Raw genomic sequence first — 17,596 nt, forward strand, 5'->3', positions numbered from 1 at the left:
CAGCGTCTCTCATGTCGTCATTTGCTGCTTGAGTTTCTACATATATAAAATCTCTTTGAGGTGTTGTGTGTTTCAGAAAATGTTTTTTTCCTTATCTCTACAGCTGCTTTACATCAAAGCACATAATCAGACAGTGGGAATGTTTTTAACATGCTGTGAGATGATACAATGAACAATTAATGGAACGCAAGCCTAAACAGATGTGTTTTTAACTGCTTTTTAAAAATGTCCACGGAAGAGGCCGCTCTCAGCTCATGAGGTAGTGCATTCCACCATTTCGGTGCAACAGCCTTAAAGGCTCTATCACCTTTCGTCTTTAATCTTGTGTGAGGGACAGTAAGTAGGTGGCCTTCAGCGGACCGCAGTGACCTGACAGGACAGTGAAAGGACACCGGATCCGTCAAGTATGCAGGTGCTTGACCATGGAGGGCTCTGTAAGTGATGGTTAGAATCTTGTGCTGGATCCTGAAATTAACAGGGAGCCAGTGCAGGGATGCCAGGACTGGAGTGATGTGAGTCAACTTATGAGATCTGGACAGAAGCCTGGCGGCAGCGTTCTGGACCAGCTGGAGGCGCTCTAATGAAGTTTTATTTAGACAGGTGAAAAGAGAATTACAGTAATCCAGACGTGAGGAAATAAAAGCATGGATGATCATTTCTAGCTCCGAATAAGTTAACATGGATCTGAGTTTGGAAATGTTTTTGAGGTGGAAAAAGCAGGAGCGAGTGACAGTTTTGATGTGGTCATCGAAGAGCATGGCCTGATCAAATGTGACCCCAAGGTTTCTCAATTTGGGGCGCACATTTGCACTGAGGGACCCTAAGCAGCTGGCCACTTTAGATGCTGAGGCGTCAGGTGCAATCATTAAAATCTCAGTTTTAGCTGCGTTCAACTGAAGGGAGTTAGCAGACATCCAGTCCTTAATTACATTCATACAATCGTACAGTGAGTCAGTTCCATCGGTCCTATCAGGGTTAAAAGAAAAATATAACTGGAGGTCATCTGCATACATATGGTATGAGATACCTTCAAAATTTCTGATGACATCTCTGAGAGGGAGCATGTATAGCGTAAAGAAGATAGGCCCAAGCACTGAACCTTGGGGCACCCCGCAAGAAAGGGGGGTAAACTCTGATTTATGAGGGCCAACAGCCACAGAAAAGGATCGATCAGACAGATAGGACTTAAACCAATGAAGGGTGGTCCCTGAGATTCCTACCCTGTCCCTCAGCCTGTCTAAAAGGATGTGGTGATCAACTTTGTCAAAGGCTGCACTGAGATCAAGCAGAACCAGGATAGTGGATTTACCGACATCGGAGGCCATCATGATGTCATTGGAGACCCTGAGAAGAGCAGTTTCTGTGGAATGTAACTGACGATAACCGGACTGAAATTTATCTAAGATATTGTAACTGTTCAACGCTGTCACTAACTGGTTTGCAACTGCTTTTTCTAGAATCTTAGATACAAAGGGCAGCTTGGAAATGGGCCGGTAGTTACTAAGAACATCGGGGTCCAGATTGGGCTTTTTGAGAAGTGGCTGAACAACCGCTTGCTTGAAATGGGACGGGACACGACCAGAAACCAGTGAGCTATTGATTATGGAGAGCAGAGATGGACCAATAGTGCTGAAAACATTTTTCAGCAAAGTTGTGGGCAGGATATCCAGCGGACTAGAAGAGATCTTCATAGTGCACACAAGATCTGCTAAGTCTTGTAAGGAGACAGGTGAGAAATTGTCAATAATTGACTGTTGTTTGGGAGGATCAGGAAGGGAGGAGGAGGAGGGTGTTATACTGGCCTTGACACTGGCAACCTTATTCACAAAATACATTAAAAAATTGCTACAGTCCTCATCAGAGGACACAGGTAGAGCAGGCGGTTGCGCACCAGTAATGCTGCTTATAGTGTCAAAAATGACCCTGGGATTTCTCTTGTTGGAGATGATGAGATTTTTAAAATAAGAGGCTCTGGCTACCCTAACAACAGAATTGAATTCAGCTAACAGTTCTTTAAAATAAAGACGATGTACATGAAGCTTGCTTGATTTCCACAAGCGCTCAGCTCTCCGACATTTACGACGAAGGCAGCGGATCTCGTCGTTCAGCCAGGGAGTGGGATTAGCTGCGGGGATAGTTCTGAACTGAAGAGCTGTAAAAAACCTGAGTTTTCACTGAATGGTGTGGCTGCGGCAAGGCATCAAATTTCCATGTTTGGCCATGGTTTCTAACTCCAGTGTACAGTGTCAAGTCTGCCACTGTGGCTATTTCACACATTTTGCCATAAACAGGAAGTTGTAACCTTAGCAGACATCATCCGATCTGCTCCAAACTTCTTATCCTTGATTCCCTCATTGATTGCCTCAGGACATCTCCATCCCAGAATTGAGTTATAGTCATGGCACCACCTACTGGCAACAGGAAATGACACGTTATACTTTGACACAGAGGTGTGGACTCGAGATACATGACTTGGACTCAAGTCACAAATTTGACAACTTTAGACTCTACTTGCCAAATTCAAAAACACTGGCATCTTGACTTGGACTTTAACACCAATGACTTGTGACCTCACTTGGACTTCAGCCTTTTGACTCTCTCCGCTCTCTGTAGACCAACAAGCCTTTCAAACTTTTTAGTTTTTACTTCAATATTTTCTGCGAGTTCTCTCTTCAACCAGCAGGAAGTATTTATATATAAACAATTATTCATTTGTTAGAAGTTGGAATTGTTTTGTTTGTGAGAAGCCCTTTCTTCACCTCCACAGAGACACCTTAAATCTCTACAGAGCTGCTCTGGTAGAATCCAAAAAGCCTGAGGGGTTTTTCTTCCCTCTTTCTTGCCTTCCTTGGAAACTGGTTTTTATCCGGTCTGCCCCACTGCACACCTGGACCAGTGAGACTGCCACCTGAGAGATCAATTACCTTTTATGGACATCGTGAGGAGTCCTGCGAACGTTAATAAAACCAGTGTGGGTTTGGCTCGTGGTGCTGCATTCACCGCGCACAACTGGGGCAGAGACATTCTAGCAAGACTTCCTGACAGACACACCCAACACTCACCTGACCAGGTAAGAAGCAGCGTTTGAATGTGAAATATCTCAAAACTAAATGTTACAGTCCAGAGTTTGAGTTATCCTGGAAATCTTTAAATCAGCAGATCAGTTTTCAGCCCTTTGAAATGAAGACAAACAGTCTGACCTTATGCACAGAACATGTGATGTCCTGTAAAGTTATTTATTGTTGTTTTACGTAAAGATTGAACTTTCTGTCAGAAACTACTGAATTTTTCTGGATTAAAACATTGACACTATCAGCACACCAACGGGTGTAGCTCTCTCAAAGAGTTACCTGTAATCTGAATGAGATCAGCATGTCCGGGTTAAAAACTATCTGACAACATCTCTGCAAGTATGAGGATGTTGGCTCTCAATCACTGTTTCCCACCAGCTGAACCTGCAGTTTAAAAGGCAAATTCTAATAACATACCATTTATTTCTCAAGTCAGAAACTTGATGGTGGTTTCTGATCTGCCTGAACTTGTTTTAAAATGTTCTGACGTAATACCACTAAAAACGTCACACGAGTTTAGAGTATGAGGTTGGACGACTGTCAGGGCTGCAGAAAGTTCGAGTGGTTTCTGTGTCGTCTCAGAGGGAAAATACATCAGGAGTAACCACGGAAACATGCAGAGTGCTTCCACATATAATATATTAAAGTGTTCAAATCATTTCTGAGAAGTTGTACGACGCCTTCACGCCTGAAGGTGTTGCATCACTAACGTGCACTCCTGATTTTGTAACAGTGGATGAGTTTAAAAGAGCCAATGAGCTGTCAGGGAAAGATTACACAACCTCACCGCTTATTTCTGACTCATTTTCTCTTTTATTCTAAATAATACTTAAATCTTACTGTTCCAAAGTTCTTGAGGAAAAATTCTTAAATTCAGTTTTTAGGTATTTACAGCCACAACAGGCATCTGATCAAGGATGAAATGTTAATTTCTCCATTAATAGTTTTAGGAACAGAGTGTGGTCCTTAATAAATAAAAGTTGAGTTGTCAAAATATTCTATAGTGCAGAAGAAGAGGATTGCAATGGATGAATCCCCATCTGTCACTAATAAAGTGCTAGGGCTGCTATATGTGGTGATTGATAGAGAGCCCTCTGTTGGGCGTTAGTATACTGTGATGTTGCTGAGTAGTGCTGAACTTCCTGTTCTAATACAAGTTATACTTGTAAAGAACTAACGCTAAATTAAAGCAGCAAGCATCAATGATTGGACCCTCACACCTTCACATACCTTGGGGGTACTGGTTGGAAGCCAGCTGATGCGCCTGTTCATTTCAGTGAAGGTCGAGTCTGTACATAAGAGAGAGATGATAGTTCTGAGTGTGGGTGCTGGAATGGACCTGTTGCACATTTTGTAGCACTTTCTGTGTCCACTATGTGGCGCTGGAGCACATATTTGTTATGTGTCATGTTGCAGATGTAGACCACACTGTTTAAATGACATGTAAATCGAATGATTATTGTCAGACAGGCTTACTTCCTGTTGCCAGTACGTGGCACAGTGACTAGGACACCTATTTAGCATGTTGATGTCGTCACGCCTGGAGTCTATCAAATGTGAAATTTGAGGCATATGGGCTTTTGTACACTCAAGTTACAACAACTTCCTGTTTCAGGGCAAATAATGCGTTGACATGGCAACGGGGTTGCCTCATCAAGGTCTTAAGGCTTACCTGACTATATTTAGGTGGATCTGTCATGTCATGTCATTTCCTGTTGCCAGTAGGTGGCGCTGTAACAATCACTCCATTTCAGCATCTAGATGTCATGAGGCTGGGACTTTTATAGAGCATAACAAATTTTAAGAGGATTGGACAATGTCTGCTCAAGTTACAACAACTTCCTGTTTTATGGCAGAATGTGCAAAATGGCTGCCATGCCAGAGCAACATTGTTTGACGAAAACTCACAATTTTCACTAGGAAACATCATCAAGGTCCTGAGGCTTTTCAAGACAAAATTTAAGGTGGATTTGGTCGACTTGTTAAGAGCAGCACATTGAAGTATCAGACGTCATTCCCTGTTGACAGTTGGTGGCGTTATAACTACTTATTAGAATGTAGATGTCTTTAGGCCAGGGCTCTTAACAAATATGTGATGTTTTAGGCAGACTGGACGATGTAGAGTGGAGTTACAAACCATTTCCTGTTTGATGGCAAGACAGGGAAATTGGACCTGTCGCCACAGTTACACAGTTCAATGAAAACTCAACCTTAACTTTTTATGTCAAAGGTCTTCACATGGTACAGACAACATTTGATATCAAACGGATTAAATCTCTAGGAGGAGTTTGTTAAAGCATAAATCCTGCTCGTCCTGTTGACTTCCTGTTGGGTTTAGGGTAAAACTTTTTTTCTATGTCCGTACATGATACATGTTCGTACACGTAGATGAACCGTACCGCGGGGGGGTTTATTAGTTTGTTTCTTTTATCGCTGCAAGGACCTCATCACTGACATGGATAATGTTCAAATCCAAGGGTGGGGAGGGGTGTCATCCTGGCAGGGCCCTCATGACTTTGCTGACAGTAACACGCTGAGGGGTACTATGTCTCACATGTTCTTATATCCAACTGCATTATGCTGTTCAGGGGAAGAAGGTGTTCTACCTTGTTGGTTGGCATATTCCACACTAAATTCTTCCAGTCAAGGTGGGCAATATGTGGCACTTCAGCCTAACAACCTCTTCATCATGCTCCATTGCAATGTAAGGACAGGTCCAGGACATCTTGGGCGTGGAAGCTGTAAATATGGCTCAAGAACCATTAAATTGTTCCAGAGTTCTTGGGGAAATTCCTTAACTTTGTTTGTAAGATATTCACAACCACCGCAGGGATCTGATCAAGGGTGAAGGAGACACTTGTAATCCTTTCAAATCTTTTTTTCTCCATAAAAACTCTTTCAGTGTGGTCAAGAATTAATACAAATAATAAAGTTGTATTTGAATAGGAACTCTGCAGTTCACTTTATCCTGAAGCCCGACAGAGGGCGCCGTACAACCAAATAGCAGCTATGACACTTGAAAAGGGCACAAAGTGACCTGCACATAGCTTTGCTAGAGCATTTTCAACATTTCCACTTCATTCAGTGAGCTGGTTATAAAAATAACATTTTGTTAAACAAAAGCAGAGTTTTGAATCTGTGTTAAAACTCAAGCATCATATTGGCACTTTTCATGTGTTTAACTGTTGCAACTCATAATGTAATAACTTAAATGTAGTAACAGCTCATAATGTAATAACTTAAATGTAATAAAAGTTCATAATGTAATAACGGCTCATAATGTAATAACTTATATGTAATAAAAGTTCATAATGTAATAACGGCTCATAATGTAATAACTTAAATGTAGTAACAGCTCATAATGTAATAACTTATATGTAATAAAAGTTCATAATGTAATAATGGCTCATATTGTGAGAAAACTGCTGCATTATCATCATTTGTACATCTTAAAGGTGCAAATAAAGCAAACGGCATTGGTTTCAGCGCATTAGTAAACTAAATTAGTGAAACCAAGAATTATTTAATCGTAATTGCATTCTCACATTTTATTATGTAAGATGTAGTCTGAGTGGATGGAAGTTCGCTGCATAGATCAGCCTCTCATTGGGCGGAACGAGCCACCCGCTGAAGTCCCGCCCTACCACATCTGGTTGTCATAGTCGACAAACGTCCTTTACTAACTTTTGCGGTGTTTGATCTTGCGGGGATGTAGCCATTTTTCTGCCATGGTTCGCGTGCTGTAGGCGATATTTTTGTGGGCGTGTTACACCAAAACCTGTTTCCCCCCCGGCAATATTTTTGCAAGCGCACCGTTGCTGTGGCACCGCCCAGAACGATTGTGATTGGTTGAAAGAAATAAAAAAAGCCGGGGCGTTTTTTTCTCCAATCTTAAAGTGAGAGTCGGCGCAGCCAGACCTTTCTTTTCTTGAGAAAGGTCTGGTGAGCGAGACTATGTAAGATGTATAAAGTTCAGCCACTAGGTGGCGCCCGTGTTGGGTATTTTGGGCCTTTGAGAATGCCATGCTCACTTCCACTGTCTGATTGTTGCAGGTAAGCAGTTGGTGGAAGGTTTAGACTGCTGCATAAGTATTAGTAGGTTATACACAGTGGCTGGACGCAATAGTGGCCTTGCGTCCAATATCAGGCAGCTCTTCAGCCAAAATGTCAGGTGGATTACAGCCTGGATCGTGACTAAACATATATCCTTTGGATGGGTCCATATTAAAGACATTGATTGGAAGAAGTAAAGTTTTCTTTTCTTTTAAAAGAATCCCATTCACTCGTTAAGCTTTGATCTGAGCGAACACTGGCACACTCACTGACAAATGGAGCCCCCTGGACTTGATGTTTGTTGGCAACTATAATTTATGGTTATGTATTATTTATGCATATTGTTTAGTTAAATTTATTTGGACTTGTGTTTTTACTTGGGTGTCCTGACAGGCTGTGTTTACATTTTAAGAACTTTTAAGCTGGTTCATTGTTATTACATGGTTGTAAAACGCTCTTCTCATTCTTGCACAAGTTCTAAAATAAAGTAAATTGAATGAATATGTTACGCTGCTATCATGTATTTAACCTAAGTAGTAGGAAAACAATGCTTATTAAAAGTCTTTATTAAATTGGCATTAAGACAAACAATAAAATAACAGCAACGTTTCGACTGGAAGGTCTTCACTAGGTTGTATGGAGGGAGAGAGTGTTCACTTACTTATTTGAAAAGACCAATCTTAACTGTGTTTTCATTGTAGAAGTTATTGTGTCCTGCATTTATTGTAGCAATAGTAAACAAAGGAAATGCTCTTTTACACTACATGAACTACAGTCCCCTCCTTCTTCCCTAATGCACCCTCTTCTCCAGCCGGCTTCTGAGTTGGTTACTGTCGCGCCACCTATGTACAAATCATAGTCAAACACAAACACAGACCTCTGCCCTTAAGTGCATTCTCGTTGTCAGTGTGTGCAGTTTTTTTTTTTTTTTTTTTTTTTACTTTTTTATTTGTCTGCATTGGTCTTCATAGCTTAGCGCCACTAAAGGGTGTAAGCTTCTTGTGAAGATTGATGCACTGTTAATCTTGCAGTCAAGTATTTTATACCCATAATGCGTGGTTGTGACCGTCACCCACCCTCCCTGGAGACTAGCCTAACAGCCTTTATTGGAAAAACTTCCTAATATGAGTCAGAGAGGGCCGTGATACACCAAAGTGTGTCAGGGGGAAAGTAAGGAAACAAGCAAGGGGGAGGGGGCAGGTGCTTAAGTCCTGAGTTATATAGTGATAGTGCATGCGGAGAAGAAGGAGGAAAAACAAACAAATAAACAAACAAACGAAAAAAAAAACAGGGGAGAAACAGGCAGTGTAGCTGATGTATTGTGGCCTTGAGGTAGTTGTGCTCCATGCAGATTATCAAAAATAAACATATACATGTCTACTATACTGTTCTGAAAAACAAAAACAAAAGAGAAGTTTATACTGAACACCAAAAATGTGAGTCTTGGTGGAGGGGGAAAGCCCGATTGCAGAGAAGAGTTGCCAGCACGGTGTGGTAGGTTTGAGAAACAAGTGGGCCCCTTTGGAGTGATCCCATCGATTCTTTGCGATGCGTCACGGAGCTGAAGTATTGAACATGCATGTGTGTATTTGAACCCTCCCAGTGTGTTTATGAAAACCATCACCAGGGTCCAGGGCCAGCCCTGCGGGGGAAGGGGGGCGGTATGGCACCCCAAGACCGCAGGAGCGCCCAGACCCCAAGACCAGGGAGCCGCTTAGGCTGCAGGACACCACGCAGGCCCAAGGACCCAGGGCGGCGAAGGCCGGCACCCCCAGAGAGCCAGAGACACACCCCAGACAGGCGGGGCAGGAGGGCCCGCCCACCCACCGCCCGACGCGGACCGCTCCCACCCCCCCCAACCACCACCCACCCCCGACCACCCGCCTGCCCCCACCCACGGACGCACCCAGGGACCGCCCCCGACCCAAGGAGCCAGGCGCGGGGGCCCGGCACCGCCCCCAGGGAGAGAACCAGCACCGCACCGGACGGGCCCGCACCAGGCGCCGGCCACCAGCAGACGCCGGACCGGACAGTAACGAGAGCCCACCCAGGCCCAGGCGGACGAGGGAGGCAAGGAGGTGGTGATACTGCAAGGCATATGTCCCCGGCGCATCGGGAACCAGGGGACCGCGAAGGGCCACCCGCCCAAACCCCCCAGGACGGGCCCCCACCAACACACAGGAGAGAGCGGACCGCCACGAGCAGTCAATCCCCCATCGGGACCCCATAGCAGAGGGCCCATAAACCACAGCCGGTCAGGAGGCAGAACCCCAGCAGGAACCCACAGAGCCCCCAGGGCGCCACCCGGCCCACCCGCCACAGGGCCACGGGACCCCCCAGACACCGGGAACCCAGCCAAACCACCATGATGTAAATGGGCTCCCTGGCTCCAACCCTCAGCCCAGGAGGGCCGGGCCCCACTAGCCACGCCATGCGTATCTACAGTGTGTGTAAACCCACCACCCCCCCCTTACTATGATTCTCCGATCCCTGATGGAGAAACATTAACCCTACACCGTGAATGTGAATGTGAGTGCCCATAAGTGTGATGTGGTGCATTAAAATTGAGGGACATAGGAGACAGGTGGGGGCAAGGCTGATGGCTACAGCACACTGCTGTCCTGCAGCCTGTGTAGCCATAAGGCCCCTGGAACCTGTTCCCATCTGTCCCCCAAGATGTAGGTGTATGTGGTGCTTTAAAATTGGAGGACAGATAAGGATGGGTTGGGGGGCAGCATGGAGGGCTACCGGACATCACTGTCCCATAGCCTGCCCCATTATGAAGCCCCCCAATCCATCAGTGGTCTGCACCTCGAAGAGCGAGTGTATGTGGTGCATTAAAACTGTGTAATGTGTGGTGAGTGAACTAAATGTGGTTTAGGAGGCCAGGCCAGTGTAGGCCCGGCCCGAGGGCCGGAGGGATGGATGGGAGGGGCTAGGAGGTGGCACCAACCAGACCCCGGCGCCGCGAGGCCCCAAGCGCCCATGGACAGCGGGCCAGGCGGGCCCCAAGGAAACCCAACGGGCCCCCACCTAACCCCGCCCCCCTGGCAACTGCAGCGTCGGGCCCCCACAGTGGTCCCGACCTGGGCCACACCGCCCGCAGCAAATCGGCCCCCAGCAGAAGGACAAGGCGCGCCACCAGGGTGCACGGACGACGGGCCCCACCCAGCCCCCCCGAACCCCGACGCGCAGGAGCACAGACCAACCCGCAACCCCGCCAGTACCCCCCCAGACCGCCACAGACCCCAAGCCGGACCCCCAGCCCATCCGACCCGCCCCCTACCGGCGGCCGCACACCAACGGGCAGGCCCACACTGTGCAGCACCAGAACACCCCCTGCGGGCAGCACCCAGCCCCCACGCCAGGCCCCCCAACCCAGGGGAGGACCCCGGGCCCACACGAGGCCGGGAGAGAGGAGCACGGAAGGGACGGGGAGAGGGGGGAGGGAGGAGGGAGGGGGAAGGGCAGGAGCGGAGCGAAAGGGGGGGGGGAGGAGGAGCCCACCCACCCCGCACCACCAGGGGCGGAAACAGCCCCCCAGGGGGGACCGCGCCCCAGGCCCAGGGAGCACGAGGAGACCCCGCCCCCCCCAGGCACACAGGGCGAGTAGTCCAGACGCACCCGCCCCCCAGGGGAAACCGCCCGGCCCCGCAATCCCCCACAGAGCCAGGGAGCAGGCCCGGATTCAAGGGGAAGAAGGTGCACCTAACACATGCTTAAGACCTTGAGTTCTGATGAACCGCTGTGGTGTATTGTGGTGAGAGAGATAAAGGGATTAGGGGTTACATCATTAACAGAAACACGTTACATATTACACAACAGTCTTTCTTGAGTTGTAATATTTATATGTACAGGTGGCATATGCTCACAGGCTGAGTGGCACTATACAGACACATTTAGTGAGTGAATAAATGGTGACCATTTTTCTGTAAAGTATGTTAATTGGTTTCTGTGGCCAGCAGATATTTTCTCCAGCGAAATATGTTCTACAAGGAGATTCAGCCAATGGTTGATGTTGAGGGTCTGTTTATCTTTCCAGTTGACTAGGATTGTTTTCTTGGCGATGGCGAGAGCTACAAGAAGAGAGTTGCAGTGGCTGTTTGGGAGGTCAATTGTCATCAGGTCACCAATTAAGCACAGGTTGGGAGATAATGGGATCCTGCAGTCCAAAATGGAGGAGAGTTTTTGAGTGACTGTTGACCAGAAGTGCTGGATGGGTGAACATAACCAGAGTGCATGAAAGTAGGTGTCTGCAGTGTTCTGAGTACACTGAGTGCATGTGTCAGATTGACTAAAGCCCATTCTATTCATCTTTTGTTGGGTGATGTGTGTTCTGTGGAGTACTTTAAATTGGATAAGTTGTATATTAGTGTGTCTTGTCATCTTAAATGTATTTTTGCATATCTGAGTCCAGAAGTCAGGGTCCGGTGATACACCCAGTTCTTTTTCCCATTTTAAAGTTGGTAAATGTATAGAACTGGTCTTTGACAGTAATTTATAAATCTTAGAAAGGTTCTTCTTATTACTCGGAGAAAGCTTTGTAATATGTTTGGCAAATTCTGGTGGCTGCAAAGTGTCCTGAGGCGCTGGAATTCTCCTCTTGATTGTTTTTATCAATTGTAAATATTGTAGAAAATTGCCATTTCTTATTTCAAAAGTTTGAAATAAGTTTGTGTATGTCATAAGTATATTGTCTTGGAAAAGGTGATGGAGATGAGTTACTCCCTTCATCTCCCATGTGCTAAAATGGAGAGGTCTTTTGTTAATTTCAAAATCCGGGTTGTGCCAAATTGGAGAGAGCAAGCAAGGTTCTATCGGAGAGTTTGTGATTTCTAGTGTTTTCCAGTGTGTGCAGTTTTGACCTTTACAGTATGTCATGGACTTGACCTATGGGGGATGATGCGTTCAACAATTAGGCTTCTCTTCCTGTTTATGTGGCCCGCTGCGTATTGGGGGCAGAGGTATATGGCACGGCAAGTTGGCCATTACTGTCTGTCAGCAGGCCATTACATCCTGCTGACAGACAGACAGACACAGAGGTGAAAGCATTTCCCTCCAGCCCTGCAGGAATGGCAGAAGTAAAAATGATGATAATGCAACACTTTATCACATTATGAGCGCCGCCAGTAAGGCTCATAATGTGATAGGTTATTACACTATTACATTATGCACAAAGCTGTTATTACATTATAAGCTCATGATTTTATTACATTATGAGTTGCTACAATGACTATCACAGAAACAGAGGTTACTAAAAACAAAAAAGTGTTAATGTTTTTAAGAGGTGTTATGAGAGAAAAATTAATGGCAAGTTTATTCATCTAAATGTTTCAGACATGGATGACGAAGTCGCTGCCCTCGTTGTTGACAACGGCTCCGGCATGTGCAAAGCTGGTTTCGCTGGAGACGATGCCCCCCGTGCTGTCTTCCCCTCCATCGTCGGTCGCCCCAGACACCAGGTACCAACACCAGCATGAACGCCTTTTATTTCGCATCACTTATAAAATCTAGCAACCAGGTAAACAAGATGCAACAAGTGACTGTAAAGGTGTGACTGTGTGTGTGCAGGGTGTGATGGTGGGAATGGGACAGAAGGACAGCTACGTGGGAGACGAGGCCCAGAGCAAGAGAGGCATCCTGACCCTGAAGTACCCCATCGAGCACGGCATCGTCACCAACTGGGACGACATGGAGAAGGTCAAGATGTTTACATGGTGTACTAGAGTAGAAGTACAATCGAGTAAAAGCACCTCAGTTGTGCACCTCAAAACTGTACCTTGTACCACAGAAAATATCCCAAAGTAAAAAGCTGCCACCAGCCAGACTTGGATTGACCCTTCACTAAGCCTCTCCCTTAAACAGTCACTGTCCAATCCTACGTTAGCAACTGAGAGGTCCGTCAAGCTTTCAGCAGAAGCTAATATGCCGAAGCAGTGTGCATACGGTAGCTACCTGCAAGTCCGACACCTAATACCCAAAAAGTGTCGAAGGTGGTGTTGAATTTTTCTCCTTCCCCAAGCGCAAGACCCAAGGAGAGAGATGCCAGATATGGCTTAAACAGTGCGGAAGACCACACGAACAGCTGAATCCAGCAAAGATCAATAAAAACACCTACGTTTGTTCCAAGTTAAGATGTTAACTAACGTTAACGTTATCTAACGCTAGCTTTGTGTGCTAGCTGCTCTCCCTCTGCTCTCCGCACCAAGGAGGGAACATAACTCAACATTAACTTAAATTTAAACCGTATATTGACTTACCCTGCTGTACAAGAACATTCTTTGTGTCAAGACGTCGGGTGCCTGATGCTTGCATTGCGACTTGTGAGCTTTCCCCTCTATTTTAATGTTCTCGTGATTTATACTCCGCCAGCAGATGATATTGTGAATGTAGCTCTCACATACACATTGAAGACCTTTCTGTCGTCTTCTCTCTGATATCTCCGAACAGTTTTTCCAGAAATTTGATGTTATTTCCTTTGGAATATCTCTCACTGATATCGCTGAAAACTCCATATTTCTTATCCTAGGAGCGAAAGCTTGACGGACGTGGAAACAGTAACTAAGGGGGGCGGGGCTTAGCGAAGGGTCAATTGTTCTTCATGTATTTGACTACCAGTCCTAAAGCTACTGCCATTACTGTCAAACTAACGAGCTGTCCTGTCCTGCAGATCTGGCATCACACCTTCTACAACGAGCTCCGTGTTGCACCTGAGGAGCATCCAGTCCTGCTGACTGAGGCTCCACTCAACCCCAAGGCCAACAGGGAGAAGATGACACAGGTGTGTTCACGCTTTGTTCACAATCAGCTGAGACTCTCAACATATTCTGAAACTCATACTGGAGAACAAGCTACAGGGTTTTTGTTTGGTCTCCAGTTGTCTGGGCTTCCACAGTGACACCTGTTGTCTTTTCTCATTGGTCCAGATCATGTTCGAGACCTTCAACACTCCTGCCATGTATGTGGCCATCCAGGCCGTCCTGTCACTGTACGCCTCCGGTCGTACCACAGGTGGGAACTCAAACATGTCTGAAACATCTTGCAGCATTGAATTTGAGAGTTCCTGCTGAAATGTTGGGGTATTCATTCAGCTGTCTGTTCTCCTAGTCTGTGCATCGTCTAGTGGCCATTAGAGGAACTGCAGTCGAACACCTTTCAGTGTTGAATCATGACGTCTGCTGATCAGAATGACATCAGAAAAGTGTTTTTCCTTTTGTAATCTGGTATTTTTTGTCTTCCAGGTATTGTGATGGACTCTGGTGATGGTGTCAGCCACACTGTGCCCATCTATGAGGGATACGCTCTGCCTCACGCCATCCTCCGTCTGGATCTGGCTGGCAGAGATTTGACTGACTATCTGATGAAGATCCTCACTGAGAGAGGCTACAGCTTCACCACCACTGGTACGATTTTTACTCCTAAACTGGTACAGGCCAGAATTATAACCTTCAATCTTGTTTTAGTCCATTTTGTAACTCAAATATTTCCACTCTTGAACTCCAGCTGAGCGTGAGATTGTGCGTGACATCAAGGAGAAGCTGTGCTACATGGCTCTGGACTTTGAGCAGGAGATGGCTACGGCAGCTTCCTCTTCCTCTCTGGAGAAGAGCTATGAGCTTCCTGACGGACAGGTCATCACCATCGGCAACGAGAGGTTCCGCTGCCCTGAGGCGCTCTTCCAGCCTTCATTCCTTGGTGGGTAATGAGTGTTAACACTGACTGTATCTCTAGACAAACACTGGTGCTGTGGAAACTCCACCCTGTATCATTGTTTTGACGGGTATCTAAAAGGGATAATATCAGAATGCATTCTGGTCATGCCTCCTCGCTTTGATGTTGCTTCCCAGAGTTCTTGATCAATCCATTGGATGATCTAGGCCATGTTTACATGAAAACGATCCACTGAAAACAGAATCGTTTCTCATTTTCGTTTTGAAAAAAGTTCTGCATGTAGGCACAACATTTTTATAACAATCGCTGTGCACACGGATCCGCAAAAATAACCAAAAACGCTGCAGTATACATGCCAGGCCAGTAGTTGGCGGTGTGACGCTTATGCTTCCTTCTACGGAGCGGCGATGTACAAACAAACAAAATGGCAACCGCACGAACGTTTGTCTGGACGGACGACGAGGTGGAGTTGCTCCAGTAAATCGATGGGGAAGCGTTGATAAATTCATCAGGGTGAGCAGCACAGACAGAGCTCAGGAGTCCACCACTGTTGTTGTGATGGTCGACTTTCTCGCACATGCCTAGTGACTGATAGCGTAATGAGCATGTGCGAAAAGTCTCTGTTTTCAGAGGAACTGCATATTGCAAGTTTCTATGACAACAGAGACGGTGCTGTTTCCAAAAAATTGCACTCTGGAACCCGTTTTCAAAACGTTGCATTTTCAGGCACCCAAAACGCTGCTGTCAGGGTCCCATCGAACAGCAGCCAAATCTCTCTTGATTTGAATGTGAATCTTTTAAATGTTGTCTCGGCCTGAAGACTCAAATTTTTGGATTAGTTGCTCTTTTAATGATTTTATCCAGAGTTTCTGAGTTGTTCCCAGTAAGTGAATGATCTCTGCTGCCATCAGGGTGTCATCACAGTTGTTTGTTGCTTCAGAGCTGTTTTGGTCACTTAAACTATCATTCTGTCTGTGTGTTCAGGTATGGAGTCCACTGGCATCCATGAGACGACCTACAACAGCATCATGAAGTGCGACATAGACATCCGAAAGGACCTGTACGCCAACACTGTGCTGTCTGGTGGCACCACCATGTACCCCGGCATCGCTGACCGCATGCAGAAGGAGATGACCTCTCTCGCCCCAGCCACCATGAAAATCAAGGTAGTTATCTTTTTCATGCTCCACTGCCCCCCCTAGTGTACAAACCTGGTCATTCGTTTTTTTAGAGAATCTGATTCATGTTCCAGAGAAACATGTAGAAACATTCAGTTTCATGTCACATAATCAGCAAAACTTTTCAAAAATCTCTGTTTCAGACAGTAACCTGTACAAATGCTTGAAAGGGTAACATGTATGAATATGAATGCCTAAAAAAATAACCTGTATGAATGCTGCAAATAGTAACCTTTACAAATGCTTCAAACAGTAAACGGTTTGAATACTTAAAGGTAATCTGCACAAACGCTACAAATGCTAACCATAACCAATGCTATAACCAATGCTTGCTAACTTCAGCTACATAAATGTAAACTTGACGCATTTATGAGCCTTTTGCTTCGGTTAGCAGAGGGCACAACTAATAGCAACATTTTTCTCCATTGTAAGCACTTTGCTGATACAGACTCGTGTTTTATTTTGTTCATTGTCAGACTATTTTAGCCTTCAGACCTTTTGGGGTTGCTTTGCAGTGTAGGCAGTCGTTGCCAATGCTGAAGCAGCTTTTCTGCCATTGAATCGGGCTTTCACTGAAGGGACGTGCAAGTAAATCTGCATTTGTAGAACAGCCAAATAGCAACACTGTCTTTTTAAAATGGCCTGTGATTGGCGAGAATCTCTCGTCACAGGCTAGATTTTTCTAAAGCCCAAAAACAGAGCCAAGAGGAGGTGCACAACTCTAGTTTTCTCTCAATCACTTGAATTGCAGTAGGCTCAAAGGTAATTATGGTATTTTTGTCCAATGATGCCAAAAACAAACTGCCTTCCCCAGCATTAAAAGTTGTGTCCCAACTTCTGTACCACATTCAATCTAAGCAAGTTGAGTTTGTAGTGTGTCAGTGATAGACACAATGTACCATGTTCAAATATGTCCAATATCTTTAGATGAAACTGGTCACATCTTTATAAAACTCAACATTTAAAAACTGTAATTAGTATTCAAAAATACTTAATGACAGGCTTACCTGTTTTTCTCCTCACCTCCAGATCATCGCTCCCCCAGAGAGGAAGTACTCCGTCTGGATCGGCGGCTCCATCCTGGCCTCCCTCTCCACCTTCCAGCAGATGTGGATCAGCAAGCAGGAGTATGACGAGTCCGGCCCCTCCATCGTCCACCGCAAGTGCTTCTAGAAAGCTCCTCATCCTCCTCTGCCCCAGCTGGAAAGTTGACATGCTTTCAATGGTTCCATCCAACTAGAACAGTCTCTGGTTTATTTTGCATGAACGGACTAAAAGATGAACAACACACAAGATGAATCGAGCGACTGTTTAGATTTAAATGTCTCAGCTCGGCAGATCCACAGCAACTCTCTGAACCTCCTCCAAACACACGTTCCTCTGACTCTGCTCACAGCTTTCTCTCCTTCTGGTGATTAACTACTGATGGTCAAAGAAAACAAACAGTATTATCACTGAACATCTTTTTCTACCTGTGTCTGTCTACGTCTTCAACAATCCAGTGCATCAATATTTGGCTTTTCTCCTCATCTGTTCTGTTGATTGGACTCTGTAAGAGTCGAGCTGTATCAATACTCCACAGGAGTGTTTACTTATCAATAAAGTGCAAACATTTGATGTTTA

General features: G+C 45.6%; 1 protein-coding gene across 1 annotated transcript; it reads left to right on the forward strand.

Annotated features, from left to right (window-relative positions):
* Nucleotides 1–2,914: 2,914 nt before the first annotated feature.
* Nucleotides 2,915–17,596, forward strand: LOC144464320 (actin, cytoplasmic 1-like). The gene is made up of 9 exons (XM_078171051.1): nt 2,915–3,070; nt 12,462–12,586; nt 12,696–12,824; nt 13,795–13,905; nt 14,051–14,135; nt 14,366–14,527; nt 14,628–14,819; nt 15,780–15,961; nt 17,003–17,596. Exons 2-9 carry the CDS (start codon nt 12,464–12,466, stop codon nt 17,144–17,146), a joined length of 1,128 nt encoding a protein of 375 aa, XP_078027177.1. The 5' UTR covers nt 2,915–3,070; nt 12,462–12,463; the 3' UTR covers nt 17,147–17,596.

This window comes from Epinephelus lanceolatus, chromosome 9 (genome assembly GCF_041903045.1).
Source record: "Epinephelus lanceolatus isolate andai-2023 chromosome 9, ASM4190304v1, whole genome shotgun sequence".
Lineage (NCBI taxonomy): Eukaryota > Metazoa > Chordata > Actinopteri > Perciformes > Serranidae > Epinephelus > Epinephelus lanceolatus.